This window comes from Aethina tumida, chromosome 1 (assembly GCF_024364675.1).
Source record: "Aethina tumida isolate Nest 87 chromosome 1, icAetTumi1.1, whole genome shotgun sequence".
Lineage (NCBI taxonomy): Eukaryota > Metazoa > Arthropoda > Insecta > Coleoptera > Nitidulidae > Aethina > Aethina tumida.
The window spans coordinates 79624375-79642190 of NC_065435.1; the positions used below are offsets into that span (position 1 = coordinate 79624375).

The following is a 17816-nucleotide window of genomic DNA, read 5'->3' on the forward strand; positions in this document are numbered from 1 at the left end:
GAAGAACCACCTGAAGTGGAGGTGGCAAAAATGCTTCAGTTCACGGTCATCTTTCCAATAGTCAACCAGCCGGTCGCGAATGGACTCATTTCCGTTGTCGTTTTTCTCAATTCCTGTTTTATCATGGACGTAATACCTGAACGGAAAGTGTGTGGAGACAACGGAGGTCAGAAGAATTCCAGGAAATCTCTTCGAATTGTGCTTTTGTGATTGTTTGAGGAACCTGCACTGTTGCCACCATGACTACCTGTTTGCTTTTGTAAAGAAACTTTGTGGTTAGTATTGAAATAAATAAGGAACTATTGTTTATTAAAATATATTTTAACAAAACAACAAAACGTTAAACATTAAAATTTACAATACAATTTTACGATATACATTTTACATTTAGAAAAGGACACAATAACCATCTGTTAAATAAACAGCGATACGTTGTAAAGCGCAGTGTCTGGTTAGGCTATTGCTTCATAGATGACACTCTTGGGAGCTTTCACTACTTAAAGATAGATGCTGCCAATTCAAATATTTTGAATTTGAAATTAAAATAGCCTGCAGTTTTATGGTTAAATTACTGTTAATTTAATTGTCGTTTTGTTATAAGATAAAGGAAATAATTAATTTAATGACCAATCAAAGTATTATTAATTTCATTGCTGTTGTACCAATAATTACAACGATTATCGTCACATTTGCACGATTTATTTAATCGGACGGTCACTGTTTTAACAGCCTAATAATATTCATGCGATAAACAAATGAAAAGGTCAGTATAAGTTCAAGCGTGTTTTGTTTGTCCCCCAAAGAGTTTAAATTTAGTTTTGGCGAGATCGCTTTTATGTCAACACATGATGTTTTCAGACCTAATATGCTGTCAGCACCACTTCGAAAATGCAAAAGATCTTTGCCTGTGATATTATTTTTCGTCACCCTTGTTTTGGTGGCTGTTTGGAAAATACACGAAAGAAACGATAATAAAATTCATCCCAAACACATCTTCAGGTAAAAAATATTTTTTTCACGTGAAATACATTTAAAAATAATTGACTCAATAATATTTTAAGGGAGAACAATCAAGAAGAATATATCGACAGGCATGGTATTAAGGTTGTAGTTGGTCACTATGTTGGAAATCCCGTGCATAAAATTCCCAATGCAACCTACGATATGATCAACACTAACCAGTTTAATCCAATAGCAGAGGCAGGAAAAAATGGCAATCCAGTTGTCATAGAACCCAAAGACTTATTGGTAATGCAACAACTATTTCAAATCAATCGTTTCAACTTATTGGCAAGCGATAGAATACCACTCAACAGAACTCTTCCCGATTATAGAAGAAAAAAGTTTGATATTCTATTCTTCTATTTGTGTTTTTTTATTTTGTTGTTATATCATTTTGTAGGTGTGCTAACTTGTTTAAAAATTACAAAGAATACCCTAAAGCTAGCGTAATAATTGTGTTTCACAATGAAGCTTGGTCAACACTTTTGAGAACAGTTTGGAGTGTCATCAATCGCTCTCCATCTGAACTGATAGAAGAAATAATTCTTGTTGATGATGCAAGTGAACGAGGTAAGTGAGCTTCTTAAAAAGTTGGAAATTCATTAGCCACGGATTTTTTTTAGAATTCCTTAGAAAACCGTTAGAAGATTACATCAAAACTTTGCCAACACGCACAAAACTTTTGAGAAGTCCAACTCGAATTGGCTTAATAAAAGCGAGGTTAAAAGGAGCGAAAGAAGCTCTCGGTGATGTTCTGACATTCTTAGACGCACATTGTGAATGTACCAAGGGCTGGTTGGAACCTTTATTATCTGTGATAAAAACCGACCGTTCCACTGTAGTTTGCCCCGTAATTGATATAATAAACGACGACACTTTCGCATACGTGAAAAGTTTCGAGCTTCACTGGGGCGCCTTTAACTGGAATTTACAGTTCAGATGGTACACTTTGGGCGGAAAGGAATTGAAGCTGAGAAAGAACGATGCTACGCAACCGTTTAATTCACCGACGATGGCAGGAGGATTGTTTGCAATTGACAGGAAATACTTTTTTGAAATCGGTTCCTACGATGAAGGCATGAATGTATGGGGTGGAGAAAACTTGGAGATGTCTTTTAGAGTGTGGCAATGTGGAGGTAAAATACAAATCGCCCCTTGTTCTCATGTTGGACATATTTTTCGGAAGTCTTCTCCGTATTCTTTTCCTGGAGGAATCGATAAGACTTTGTTTGCAAATTTGGCTAGAGTGGCTTTAGTTTGGATGGACGAATGGGCTGAATTTTATTTTAGGTACAACGAAAAAGCCAGACTTGTTAAAGATAAGCTTAACATAACTTCAAGACTGGAGCTGAAACAGAGATTGCACTGTAAAAATTTTGAGTGGTACTTGGATAACGTGTGGCCTCAACATTTTTTTCCTAAAAAAGATCGTTTCTTCGGTAGAATTCGTAACAAAGGTGAAAATTTGTGTTTAATCAAACCTGAAAGAAAAGGAATTTCTAATCAGCCAATGGGAATGGCTAAAATTGATGCGTGTTTGAAAGACGACGTTGCTATGGAGATGTTTGTTATGACTCCTGAAGGATTTATAATGACCGACGATTCGATTTGTCTCGACGCTCCTGAAAGGGTCGTTATTGGTCCTTCGAAAGTCAGGATTATGGCTTGCAGCGGATTCACACGTCAACAATGGAAATTTGATAAGGATGTAAGTGATTTATTCATTATTCATATTGATTACATTAATTAGTTTTTTCATTATTGATAGACTGAAGAACTAATTCATGTGACGAATCATAAGTGTTTGGATATTTCTGACTCTAAGTCCTTCACTGATGGACTGATTATCACAGATTGTAACGGGAGCAAATCTCAAAAATGGCAGCTTGAGGAAGTTCCTTGGAGATGACAAAACTAATTTACATAAGACTCTACTTTTTGTACTTTGATACTTTTGTAAATAAATTAATTTTGAATAAATCGAATCGTTTTCTTTAACAAAACACGTAAAGAGTGTAAGATAAGTAATGAAATACAAATAAATACGTACACATGTAAAAGAGCAATAGAGAATTTCTTCACGGTGCGCTTGTTCTCTGCAGTGTCCCAAATGGATTGCGGAAGCCGTACGGTATTGGGGCGTGGTGTGCACACGATGGACCGAGGTCTCCTTTAAGAGAGTCGGAGAGTTAAAAGTGCACCGATACGAATGGCCTCCGGTCGGCACGGCACTCGCCAAGATCTATCTCGGGGTCGGGTCACAATCCCGTGCGAGAAGACGGTCGGACGGTCGGAGGCGCGTGCACAACATCCAAGCATCCCGGAAAGGATCATCAGTCATATGGGCAACAACCGTACTCAACACATTTTTAGGCTTCGATTGGTTTACCGTTCCTCCACAGCTTCGACGAGAATTATGACTCCGAGACAATTGACATTTCATTAAAATTCATCAAATATTTACCTAATCAAACATAAACTTTTATTAATTTATGTGAGAAAACACCAACAAATACTTAATCCAAATCGTTTCATCAACATAATTTGTCCAAAAAATTAGCATTCATTTTATTATGCAAAGAACCATCGAGACGATCTTTCATGACTTAAAACATGCGCATATTATTACATTGTGGCATCATATATCTAGATAACAACCTATTTGTATTATAATCTAGTAAAATTTTTAATAAATTACGTATTAACCAGATGTCATTTAGATAAACATAATGGTCCTCTCTTAATTGGTTGGCTCATCATAGACATATCAATTAACAACATACTCTTAACGAAATAAAATTAATTAGTGAAGAAAATTGATCAGAGCAACAGTTGATGGTGTGGCACGCATAAATCGTAGGTATTTAGTGCGTTTTGCGGTATCGCCGACGGAGCATTTCTAAAATCGGATAAGCGCTTTATAATATGTTGCGGGCCGTGTAATGTATTCAAATGACCGTCGTCAGTAGCCAGCATTGCCAATCTAAGATCATCTAGGGTCCCGGCTACAAGATACTCCACTTTAGCATAAGCTACCGTTGTAGATAAGCTCAACGACCACGATAACATGTCATGCGGTTGTTGCGCGGCCCTTTATTTATATTCCGGAAAAATTTAACGCCGTATATGGACCATATTTGTGCTACATGTGCTTTCTATTATCAAACGCTTTGCGAGCACACCAATCAAACGAAAGGAAACAATTGGAACGATTGGAACGATTGGAACGATTGGAACGATTGGAACGATTGGAACGAAACGATCCCGAACTTCTCGGGAATAATGGATGCATGTTTTATGTCGTGATTCCTTGTGACCATTTGGGAGCAATGAAACCAGAAAAAACAAGATGAATACAGAACAAGATTAAAGTGAAAAACCCACGAGATCGGGCTCGTTTCTCCATGTAGGTACGTGCAAGTGAAACATGTTGCAGTGATGATTAATAATATTAATGAGCGTCTGTAGGTTAACTTGTGATATTAAACGATCGCAGTGTATTTATGAAGTGTAACAGCAACGGCAACAGCAACAGCAGCGCTCATACAATAGCCAGAAAAAATTTGCGTTGTGTGTATCGCACACGCACGAGTCGAGAAAAAATAGGAGAACGGCCTTGTCTTTACCTAAACCAGAACGTCTGCCCAGGCAGTACAGTACATCATAAAATAAATGTCGGCTAATATGGGGACTCAGGGGATGAAAGAGAATTAGAGATAGAAATTAATTGATTCGACGTGGATTGTTTTTTTTACCTATTCGGAAGTACAAGTGATTAACAAATCAATCGTTTGAAAATATGGAAACAGCTTCAAATCTGTCCAATAATCATATTAGATAGCGAACAGTGTCATATAAATTATTAATTTTAGCTCGATGAAGTGTGGTATGGTATAATTAAGCACTTTTCATTATCGGTCTTTTAGATTTATGTATGGACAGCAATTAGCCGCGTCCATTCGAAAAAAACGCGTTATCTGAAATGTACTTTAATTGCTCAGTTAACTAATATTTAGAAAGTGCCAGTGTAAAACTGGACTGAAAAATTTATAATGATAAATTAATGCCTCGGCTAATAAGGCTTCTCTTGCCACCAAAGCGTGTGGTACATTATTATTCTTGTTTAAAACAACCAGTGATAATTCTCACGATTTACACCGCAAAGAATAATAATCGAGCATTTTTCATTTTATTTCCTATAATCATTGGCCATTAATCCTATCATCCAATCTGCATATCGTAATGCAACAATGCACTTTTCCAAAAAAAAAAACTACTCATTTTCCACGATTGTTGCAATAATTGCCCACGCAGGAAAATGACCACAGTACCTACATAATTTAAATATAATCCAATCTCACACTCAACTGAATTTATCGACGTTTCATTTTATTAATTTACATAAGAGACAGATAAGCACACTCACACGCGTATTGGCTCCAATTATCATGGTAATGTGGTGTATTTAAAGAGCTGCCCACGTACAAGCTACAGGAACTGTTTTTTCATGTCGTCTTATATTTATTTACATGGGTGTTATCGATTTACCCTTAGAATTTCGCAACTTACACTTACATCCTTTCTTACTGTCCGACAGTGATTAATTTTCATTTAACCAATACTAATACCAATTAGTAAACAAATACGCGGACGCTAATTAGTCAAAGACAGTGTACAACGATTTTATAATTGCCGGCCGATTAAAGATTTATCTCGATTTAATTAGCGCTCAGATCCATAATTAATATCAATTGGTTTTTTCTCTTTTTTGGACGCTTGGAAAAGTGTTCCACGTTATAATTAGCGATGTAAGTGTTTTGAATAAAGGTTTTATTAGTTTAGTATTAGGGACGTCGATTTATATGTAAATCAGATTATTTTTTTAATCACAAATATATATTTATATAATTTTAATAAACACGTACATATTTTTGTACATATTTTAAAGTTGAAATTAAATATGAATCATTTGAAAATTTTAAATTCAAGGAACTGCTGGCTAATTTAACGTGTTGTCGACAATTGTATTTGATTTTAAATCTATTAAGTATATTAATGTCTATTTATTAATTATTTTTTCTCATTGAAATATACAAGGTGTTTCTGAAATTGTTTAACTTAACACGAAAATCACTTTTTTATGGAAACATTTTCGAAATTTAAGCATTTTGAATTTATATTATCAAGTTTTGGAGTTATCAGTCTCAAAGTTATATAAATAAAAGTTGTATCAAATGTGAGAACATGTTGTGTCCCATGTTTCTGCCCTTAAACTTTTTAATACTGGTTTAATATTTTTAATTTAATATGATGGCATCCAAAATGTTATTTGATAATTATTATCACTGTTAATTATTGTAGTTATTATATAAATCCCAGTTATTTTGGTATATTACTGTTATGGCACCAAAAATGTTGCAAATTTTGGATAGCAAAATATATTTTCTTCTTTAATTGTTGTACCCTTATATATTCAGCCCTGTTGGTGAAGACAATGTGTAACAAAATGTTACAACGACGTAGGAGGTCGGGAATAACGACCGTAGTTTGTTGATGGACTGATTTCACTAGACTGTCTTAAAGTTAGAACGTGGAAAAAGTAAGGACTTTTTAAGGTTGGATAGGAGAATGGGAAGACGTTTTCGGATATTAGATGGCTGTCTGGATAAAGCAATGCCCCAATTGATTCCGATGATTTTTTTTATTAAAGATGGAGTGTTGTGTTCTAATTCACTAAGATAAAAAAAGAAGTTTGAAAACTTAGTTCCGTGGATAGATATAATGCAATCTCCGGGTTAGTGTGGTCAGCGATTGTTTTCTGACGACCCTTTCCTTTCAAATTTATGGTATTACATGTAGGTACTCAGAAATTTGTTAAGGGGTTATGATTTACAATATTAACTTTAAACTGAATAATATATGTAATTTACTGTTTGTGAATTAATTTAATTAACTAATTTGGAAGGCGACACTAGTTTATACTTTCCATCACATATTTGGGATGTTGGGTTACAATATTAATTGTTATTGTTGTGTTTTTCAATATTTTTATTGTTGCATTTTCGTGATTCATTTTACAAAAGTGATTAATAATAATAATAATAATAATAATAATAATAATAATAATAATAATAATGATAATAATGATAATAATGATAATAATGATAATAATGATAATAATGATAATAATGATAATAATGATAATAATGATAATAATGATAATAATGATAATAATGATAATAATGATAATAATGATAATAATGATAATAATGATAATAATGATAATAATGATAATAATGATAATAATGATAATAATGATAATAATGATAATAATGATAATAATGATAATAATGATAATAATGATAATAATGATAATAATGATAATAATGATAATAATGATAATAATGATAATAATGATAATAATGATAATAATGATAATAATGATAATAATGATAATAATGATAATAATGATAATAATGATAATAATGATAATAATGATAATAATGATAATAATGATAATAATGATAATAATGATAATAATGATAATAATGATAATAATGATAATAATGATAATAATGATAATAATGATAATAATGATAATAATGATAATAATGATAATAATGATAATAATGATAATAATAATAATAATAATAATAATAAGAACAACAACAACAACATTAATACATGTATTATTTATGTTAAAGGGATGTGGTGAATCATTTAGTTGTGTGTCGACCTTTAACTAGTTCATTACAAGTTAGAAACGAGTCGGATCCTTGAAACCGAACGAACGGGTGAAATTCATTAGAATAATTGAATTAGGATGTGCCAAACCTACCATTGGAAAGTCATATATCCATTGTTACACCTTTGCTCCGAACTATTTTACATGTGAACTTACAACAACTACGGGGATTATAATAAGCAAAGTGTGTGGGTTATGAATATCTCGTCGTGCCGATGTCCATGTCGATGTCGATGTCGATGTCGAAGTCGATGTCGATGTCGATTCTATTATGTACCATTAACATTGTAATCACATTAATGGTTCTAGTTTTCGACGTCCGTATTGATTTCCAATCTTTTCCTAATCCGGGATTACACATCGAATTTCCAGCGACCCGTCTAACACCTGAAAAAGATTTCCATTCCCACGTAAGAGCGAAGCGGACAAAAAGTCGGTTCCCACGTGGCGTTTCGAATTTACTTACCATACTGCACAGATTGTCGGGTTCGATCCCGACGCGATGTATCAAATTCGCGAGCGGGTGGCAATTGATTGTCTTCGACCACTAATTTTATCGCAACCGACGGACGATAAACCTGAATCGGAGTCGCCGCGTGGGTGGCCAACACCCTCAAGTCGAATCCTTTGAAAATTTCAAAAACCTTACCGGCCAGTCGCAGGTGGGATTCTCGATCCGTAAAGTGGATTTTCGTAAAAAAAGTGATCGATCACGATCGACTTAAGTTTTAAGTGTCACACACAGACTTTGACAAAGTACAAATTCAAGAGTGTGCGATTCCATTGTTCGGTTTCGTTGTAACGAAAAACTCGTGGGCACGTGCTTCGACAATTGCTAATAATTGATAATCGGTGTTTCAGCGCCGCGATTTCAAAGTCGATCTTTTGTGCGAGCTTTCAGGAAAAATCACTACGTTTATGGCGAAGCGCAATTATTTAGAAATGTTGATAAGTTGCCGGTGTTGCATAAACGTAATCAGCATTCATTATGGACTTATATAAGTGAGGGTTTTTTGTTGTACTTACTTGCGTTATACATTGTGGATATGACATGTATTTATATGAACCAATATTTAATTGTATAATTGAATTAAATTATTTATGTCGGTTTAGTTTATAAATCGAATTAATAAAAGCGGTCGTTCTATTCTAAAACAGAGTGCAGTTAATTACGTCGCGCCGACAGAAAGTAGTACGTTCGTACAATCTAAGAAAATAGACGAATAAAAATTCGTATAAACAGGCGATTATGATAAAAGAAACGAGTTGTAAAAATGCCGCCGACTACAACAAAGATAAGGAACTGTAACTGTCGATGTTACACTTGGTAACTTGAAACATCTTTGCCGACATCAGTGACAGGAATGGCTCCTGGCTTTTTACAATTACTTTTGTGTGTGATGAATTTCAATGAATTCATTAAAACGTTTTGAGCCGAAAAACAGTTAGTTTTTATAAAAAATGAGCAGTTTTTCAAAGACTAGTTGTGCTGCAGGATTAGTTGCGTAAAAAATTGATCGTGCCTATTAAAGCTTAATTATATCGTTCTCTAAAAAACGATCTTGACAAGTACAAATAAGTGAAACCTGCATATTTACAATTGAAATAAGAAATTTATTAGTTCCTATGTGGAATGATTACTGTAAACCATACATAGAACTTCCTCGTTCGCCCGTCGATAAATCATAATTACCTACCTAGTGCCGACCGAGAAGTCGCAACTTATTTTTTAATCGGACGTTCTCTCATTGTCGCCACTCTTTTTTTACATTTTTTACAGCTCCGCAGTGTCGGTCCGTCCGTTCGGACCGTTGCCCAATTAAAAAGAATTACACCTAATAATACGGATCATTCATTCCGATCGTTGGCACGCTGTTATTAGCGCGATTACCACACGAAGGGAGCAAAGTGTGCCAACACTCGTATTAACTACGGTAGGCGTAGACAAGGTCGAATGATGCACGAAAATTTTGATTTTTTGATTAAACAAACTTAGTTCGTTAGTTGAAATTTTTAAGCGCGTTCTGATGCGGTCCGGTCCCACGGACGAGACGATCTAACACCCCACCCAACACCATAGTGTCATGCTGCTGCTGCCGCTGCCGCTGCTGCTGCCGCTGCCGCCGCTGCTGCTGCTGCTGCTGCTGAAGCTGCTGCTGCTGCTCCTGCTGCTGCTGCTGCTGCTGCTGCTGCTGCATACTACAAGTGTTAAGTGATTACGAATTGTGACGGAAAAAATTGACATCAAACGTTTTGTTACGAGATTTCCAATTACTGGTAAACGATTTATTAAATGTTAAGGTCAAACCACCTTCGATCTGATAAAATCGCGTAAAAAATTGACTTAAAAAAGACGCGAGGCAGCCGATCAATTCCACAACCCAACAGCAACTCGAAACGAAGTCGAACACATTCACACGAACGTATTCGAACGTCAAAACGGAGTCTCCAATAAATTAATATGTACTTACATCATCTATAAATAGATGTTTCACGTTAACCGTTCGCCGAACCGAATCCGTCTTATAACAAATGCAATACTGTAATTGTCCAAACATTAACAATAGGTGAAATAGACACGAGGTGGGACTAAAACAAATAGCATCGCACCGAGAAAAGTGTATCACCTTGGTTGAACCGCGTGCTTCAATCAAAGACAACGACCACACCTATCGGGCCGATTATCAACGGTTGCGGGCATAAGAAAGAAAGAAAAACGAACGGTCAGCCCGTCGTGGATCAGTTGCATCTGTGACATCCTTGACTCAGTTGCCAGGAGAAAGAGAGACACGTTAGATCTACGTTTCCGTGGTTTTTCGAGGCGAAAAATCGTACCGAAAGGAAAAAATGTCTTCGGTTAATGATAGGCGATTCAGGGTTACAGGAAGTCGACTGCGAGTGGAAACGCTGAACACGTATCTGTATTTGTGCTGTTGCACCAACAAAGCTAATGTAATCCTGGGATTGGATAAATCACGGAAAATCTCATTATCTCATTTGGTTCGTTTCGAGATTGGGGTTTTAATAACTACGACCAAGGCCAAAGTGAATGGGATTAGGATTATTTCTAGTATTCGCAACCCACTGTGTTCGTTGACAAATCCCCGATCACAAATCGCCCATTTTAAATGTTAAATAGATCAATTAGTTAATCCGTGGTGATTTTTCAGATTGACAATTTTAATATGAAATTTATGTTAATGGGTTCATTATTCAGAATGGTTCAACACTAATGGTTGTTTAAATAATGATTATTAATTGAATTTAAATTAAATACGGCTTTTTAATTGAGTGCTGACGAAAAAACCACTCGTGACAGAACAGATAGGTATGGTTCATCACGCAGCAAAAACTGCTTTCAAAACTTGCCCTTTTCCACAATTTTCTAAACAACATTTGCATAAGTCAATCTTAATCAGATTTCACCGGCCACTTAATTTCATTTACAAATTTATAATTCAAATAACTGGAACTTTTATCACATTGATGATAAACTAGATTTTTTATGGGAGCAAGATTCAAATTAAGTTTACAACTGTAAATGTTCCTTTTAGTGTTTTTTGTATTTTCTGTGTATGTGGGTCGTTTCGGGTGGATCGTAGCTGACCGCGGTCTGTCGAAACCGCCACCTCTTGGACTTTCACTGTTGGGTTCGCGACGTGCACCGAGACGTTTCATAATTGCGGAATACCATAACAATCCCATTTGTCTCAAATTACCCGAGATCCGTGCCCGATAAACTGGACCTCCCGAGGCCGCAATAAAAATACCCGGACCCGCGATCAGATCCGTAACTGAAAAACTTGTGGCGGTACCAAAGAAAATCGTAAAAAGATGAAAAGCCGCCCGAGTACGGCACTGTGTGTGTGTATGGACGGTTGGTCTGTCTTCGCGGGCGACGGTTAATTTAAAATAATAAGAGCGCGTACATGTTTCGTTTCGTTTTTATGTCTCGGCGTAATGCGATTCGGACGATCCGGACGATTCGGGTTAAAAACGTGCAGGTCGTGAGGTGGACGCGCGCGCCTTGCTACCATTACGACCGTTCAAATTCCCCTAAACGATTCATCTATTTAATCATAGCTGCCACAAACGGTTCAGGCTCTGATGAAATGATTTTTTTCTTTTTTAACAACATTGAATGCGTCGACACCCACGCATAGGTCCTATCTTTGGTATGATAGTATTAACATAAAGTAATCGTGTTAACATTATTACAGCAGTTACAATGCACAATGAACTAATTGCAACATAACTCCGCTCCGCCATTGTCCCGCTATCCTGCTTCATTATAATACCTAAAACCCTGCATCGACTAAGAAACCTTACAATTAGTTTTTGATAACCAGATCGTTCGTCTTATTAAATCCGATACAGTCATCTGGAGTTACTCATCTTGGGAGGTATCGAAGCCTTAAAGTCAGTCAAATACATGTCAAATTTGTCAAAAAGAAGAATAAAACAAATATTGAATAATATATATATAATCGTGCTTCCGATCTATTTCTATTTCTATTAATTCGGGCACCAATGTCGGTTAATAAATTGGGTCATACCGCGGCGTCCAGCGATCGATTCACGATTCGGAATCCACGCGCTAAAACCGACTTCATTTATATCGAACAAGAGGAGTTCGTTTAATCGACCAAACGGATCCGTCACGATTTTTGCTTGGTACAAAACGAGAAATCGGCCGACCAATTCGCCGCGGGGTCGTTAGAAAATTATCACCTCTCACGTTCATAACATACCAAATTCGAATGTATTTTCATTTTTAACCACGGTCATTCAATAAAACATAGAAAAGAACAATAGATATATGCAATAATTTTCAATAAAATAAAAGGTACAAATGATTAATTGGGTTTTTGAAAAAAAAAAAAAAATTTTTTTGGGAAGAATGGAAAGATCGTATGTTTTTCCCGCAATAATTTAAAAGTTATGTTAATATCAAAATTAATTTTTGGATCCAGTACCGAAGACCCGCCGACAGGTCCCGAACAAACCCGAGCACTTGTGACGTCATAGTGTTAGTTTATAATTTCTACTTAAACTTACGAGTATTTTTATTATAAAATAAATTACTGAGTGTCTGTCTTATCTAAAGTAATATATTTACTCAGAGCAGATAAAGGAAATGCAACAGTTATAATGAAATCCGAGGATTACAAAAACAGGATGGGAGAACTGGCTAAAGATCCAACATAGAGAAAGCTGAGAAATACCAATCTACTAATAAAGAAATCATCTATTGGTATGAATGATCCGCTGTTGCGGATATACAAAAATAATTATGTCGTCTGCCCAAAATACATAAGGAAAATGTACCATTCCGAACCATCGTTAGTACCCCTGGGTCACCAACATATAACTTAGCTATGTATCTTACCAGATTGCTCCAACCTCATATTGGAAACACTCCAACCTTTATCAAAAATTCCACTCAGTTTGTTGATATATTGAAGTTTCGACGTAGTGTTACTTTTCACTAAAGTTCATGTCAACGATTCCTTAAACGTGATATTAGAAATAATCCCTCCAGATATAGTGGATTTTTTCCGTAGGTGCCTTACTGAAAGCTATTTCGTTTGGAACAAATTCTACGAACAGACTGAAGGATTAGCAATGGGCAGTCCTCTTAGTCCAGTGATCGCCAATTTCTTTATCGAAAAGTTTGAACAAAAAGCGATTGAGACTTCCAAACACAAACCTTCTGTTTGGTATCGTTACGTCGATGATACTTTCGTGACATGGAAACATGGACAAGAAAAGCTAGAACAGTTTATAAAACACATAAACTTTCAACATAATATCAAATTCACAATGGAATTAGAAAAGGAAAATCAAATACCTTTTTTGGATGTCCTAGTAGAAAGAGTGGGTGAACATTTAGACCATACAGTATACCGAAAACCTACACACACCGATCAGTACCTATATAAATTATCTAACCATCATCCTAGTCAAAAACAAGGGGTCATCAAAACACTAACCGAACGTGCCAAAAGGATATGTGCCACACACGATCCCGCAGGCCAACGGATACAAGCGCTCAGAAATACAATGAGACATCACACTAATAATAGAGATTCACCTAGTGAGCCCACGATTGGTAAAGCTTTTCTCACATATATATGTAAACTAACCGATAGAATTGGAAAAATGTTATTAAAACATAACATCCATATTGTGTTTTTATGCCAAAAGGAAGATTCAACACAGTCTTAGATCTGCCAAAGATAGAAGAGATCATCAAACAGCTTCGTACCACAAAACGTTCAATAGGGACTAGGATTAAGGAGTACAAACGAAACTGCATCTTAGGACAATCAGACAAGTCTGCTATAGCTGAACATGTACTGTTAGATAGAAATCATAAGATAAAATTCCAAGATACACAATTGCTTGCCTCGACAACCGGATATCACAAGAGAATGATTAGGGAAGCAATTGAAATCCATAAACACGAAAACAACTTCAACAGAAAAGAAGAAGCATTGAAGCTGAATAAAATATGGACACCAGTGCTCAGAAACACAAAAATCGCTAAGCAGATATGAACGGCCAACGAATAAAACGAAATTTCTAGAACATCAATTGTTTTCACTTAGTTGTCAAACAGATGTCAAAGTGGCACGAACCAAATCAGAGCTCTAAAGATGGTAGCTATTCGTGCTAGCGAAACGTCAGGAATTCCAACAAATGTCGATCAATAATTTCAAACAACTAAAGATATATTTATTCTTTGTTGTATTTGTACAGTTTTTGGACCAAAATACTAAACTTTTGTTAATGAGCTTGTGTATGTGCATCATCAATTTTAATATTTTAGCAACAAAAAAGATAACTTTTTATTTTACCAATACATTCATTAACATCTGTAATTGCATTTGAGCATTACACTTCAAGTTTACTTTACCTTTTGGTAAATAGTGTCCAATGATTTTTGACTGGAGGGACATTTTTCTTCAATAATCGCATTACTAGTCATTCCATCAGATGTTGCAAAAACTGGATGACTAGATGCAAGATAAATCCCCGGACACGTAATTTGTACTCTTAATTCTTTCTCAAGAACTTCAGTTACGTCTTTTTGTAATTCTTTTCCTCGTGTCATAACACTTGTCTTATGAACTTTACTGCCACCAATGATTTGTTGAACTGGTCAACCATTATCAGTTTTACAATGAGCAGCTTCATAAAACTTTGATGCAGTAATACATCATCCATAACGAAGTTCATGCTAAGTTGCACATTCACTTTGCTGTTTGGATAGTTGTTCAGCTTCTTGACATATAGCTTCTTCCATTTGATCTTTAGCGAACTCTAAAAATTTTTCAACTAGCAAATCAGTACTCAGATTTAAATCAAAAATAAGTCGATGTAATGATGAATTATAAACTTTTTTTGGATTCTACATCAAAATTTAATTGCCCAATTTGTGAATTTATTTGTTGATTTTTGGCAAATTGAATCACTTCTTGTAAAAATGTACTATACTAGAGGTTCTTTTTTTGTCTATTTTTCAGCTTCAATATATTTTATAACCCTTCCAATAGCTGATAACCGACACTTTTTCCAGTAACAGAAAACTTCCGTAGATGTCGGATCTTCACTTCTGCAATGGATCCACATAAGTAATGCTAATGCATATTAGCAACCACCTGTACATACAATATTAAAAATGATTGATGAAATAAATAATTATATTCAATAGAGAATGAATACTATATTTTGATTTATAATATTATTTTTTAACAGAGTTACTTTGACGCCTTGACACCTCGAACTTCAGCAGAATTAAACCGAACGTCATTTTTTAAAAAATTGGTTATCATAAATATATTAACATCATGAATATTATTATTAAATTTGCAATATTTTTGTCAAGTAACACTGTACTGTAATGAAATTGCTTTAACATTATGACGTCACAAGTATGGTGACCAATCGTGGTACGTTTATAGTCACGTAATTTTTTTTTTTAAATTTTATCAATTTTTATTGATTATAATTAATTGATTTTTTTTATTTTTTAGTTTTCCGTATTAAATATCAATATAATTAATAATAAAGTTTTAAAATATATGAAAAAAATCAATATTTTCTTTTTTCAAAATCCAAATTAGATTAGAGATTAGTTTTAAAATACATAAAAAAAATCAATATTTGTTTTCAAAATCCCAATTAGATGATGAACATTTATAAATAACAAAACAAATTCGAATTTCTACTGAAATTATTTGAAAACTTGTTATATTGTTATATGAAAATTAAAAAAAAATGGTTAGTAGTAAAGAAGAAAGGTAATGAAGAAAAACAAATAATTGCGGTGACAATTTATCTCTTATCAAATCGATAAGCACGAGATAGAAATGGATTTATTAAGGAAACGTCTGGAACCCAACTAGTAATTATCCCATACAAACATATAGATACACACAATCGGTCGATCGTGAGTACAATTATGAAATTGGTAATGGGGTGTTGTAACGGAATTCCAATCCATTCAGTCATCTTGGATTTTTAACACTTCTTTGTTATTAAACGATTTTATTAACCAAATCGATTAACAATTTCAGTCCGATACAAATCGATATTGTGTACGCAATTAAGTGTTCATTATTTCTTTTTTAATATTCATTACTCTATTTTAATTGGATCGTGAATGACGTTTTAAGAAGCGCCAAATTTAATAAGTAAATTAAACTGGTAAAAAATCTCTTAAATTTTTTCCTTGCTACGATTAATTTTACACTTAGTCAAGGACTAGTCAGACAAAAACTAAACCTTGAATCGATGTAAACACAAAATTCTACTTTGAATTGTACCAGAGGATAATTAAAAACAGTCAACGTACAATTTAAAATTATGAATGAAACATGAGTACATCATAAATCCCTACAAACATTAAGATAATGCTGTTTCGTATATTAAACGTAAAGATATGAAATCTTCAGATTTATCTTCGCATTTGTATGGTAAATTAGGTCCAGTTCATATTTATTGTCCGGGGACATTATGTAATTATATTCGTATTTGGTGCACTCAAATGTCTGGACCATTCGTCTTAGACCATCGTTTTTAATAAGACAGGACGAGTACACATTGTTAGTATGTATTATGTTACAAGTGATGCCTGACAATTTGTTTTATTTATTGTTATATGTTTAAATTGTGCAAATTTTTCATAAAATAAACTAGCAAACTAGTTTGTTGGTCGAAGAAATTGGAAAATAGATTTCTCGAAAAATATATAATTGCAAAACATTTTTATTTGACGACGGTAAATCAACTGAATTTTCTCATAAGTTTAATTAACTAGTATCTCGAGTTTAATAATAACGTTTCCGCGTGTACGCTTTTGCATCCATATTTTAATATCAATTCAATTATGGACCAATTAATGCGCGAACATTGTATATAAATTATCTAGATATATTGAACCTAATTAACCGACACTTTGCATTGAATAATGCATAATGCGGCTACACACTACCACATAAAATTATTCAGTTCGAGGAAATTATTGAATTTATCGCACCGAGTTTCCTTTTGATGTTCGCCAATGTGGCAGGATTCACAAATCAGTGCTGGATGTACAGTTTTAATGAGAGAAACTTAATACCAACTCTCAATTAAGTCGTAAACATTAACTGTTTCAAACTGTTTAACAAATTATTTTAAAATATCTTTTATAACAAAAGGAAAACTCAGAAAAAAATATATTAGTTCTGAAAAGTCACTATTTTACGACAGGATTTGGTGAGTTATGTTCATAAGTGTAATATTCAATAAATTAAGTATTAAAGCACAATTTCTAATGATTTGTGTTTTTTGTTCTTGTTCTGCAATTAATGGTACCGCATAAATGTGAGGAAATCTATATTAAAACGTAAAATAGTTCACATAGGCTGTGCGAGTGATTTCTAACTAATTGTAATAACAGTTCAATTAGTGGCCGGTCGCCGTTACATCAATCCACACTTTTTTATTATTTTAACATCAATCGAACTGATAGAGTTTAAGAATTAATTGATATAATCATATCTTTTTCGCGTTAATGCAC

The 17816-nt window shown here is 34.3% G+C and overlaps 1 protein-coding gene across 1 annotated transcript; it reads left to right on the plus strand.

Moving 5' to 3' along the window:
• The first annotated feature begins 12 nt into the window (after positions 1-12).
• LOC109598669 (polypeptide N-acetylgalactosaminyltransferase 3) lies at positions 13-2982 on the plus strand. Its single transcript, XM_020014574.2, has 6 exons — positions 13-275; positions 859-999; positions 1062-1343; positions 1403-1572; positions 1626-2710; positions 2771-2982. The coding sequence occupies exons 2-6, from the start codon at positions 866-868 to the stop codon at positions 2909-2911; spliced, it is 1812 nt and encodes a 603-aa protein (XP_019870133.1). The 5' UTR covers positions 13-275; positions 859-865; the 3' UTR covers positions 2912-2982.
• Positions 2983-17816: the final 14834 nt, after the last annotated feature.

Excerpts from the sequence above, each read along its gene's own strand:
- LOC109598669 (XM_020014574.2), top strand. The coding sequence starts at position 866 with ATGCTGTCAGCACCACTTCGAAAATGCAAAAGATCTTTGCCTGTGATA. Across the intron at positions 1,344-1,402 it reads CCCGATTATAGAAGAAAAAA|GTGTGCTAACTTGTTTAAAA; the intron begins GTTTGATATTCT and ends ATCATTTTGTAG. Across the intron at positions 2,711-2,770 it reads AATGGAAATTTGATAAGGAT|ACTGAAGAACTAATTCATGT; the intron begins GTAAGTGATTTA and ends CATTATTGATAG.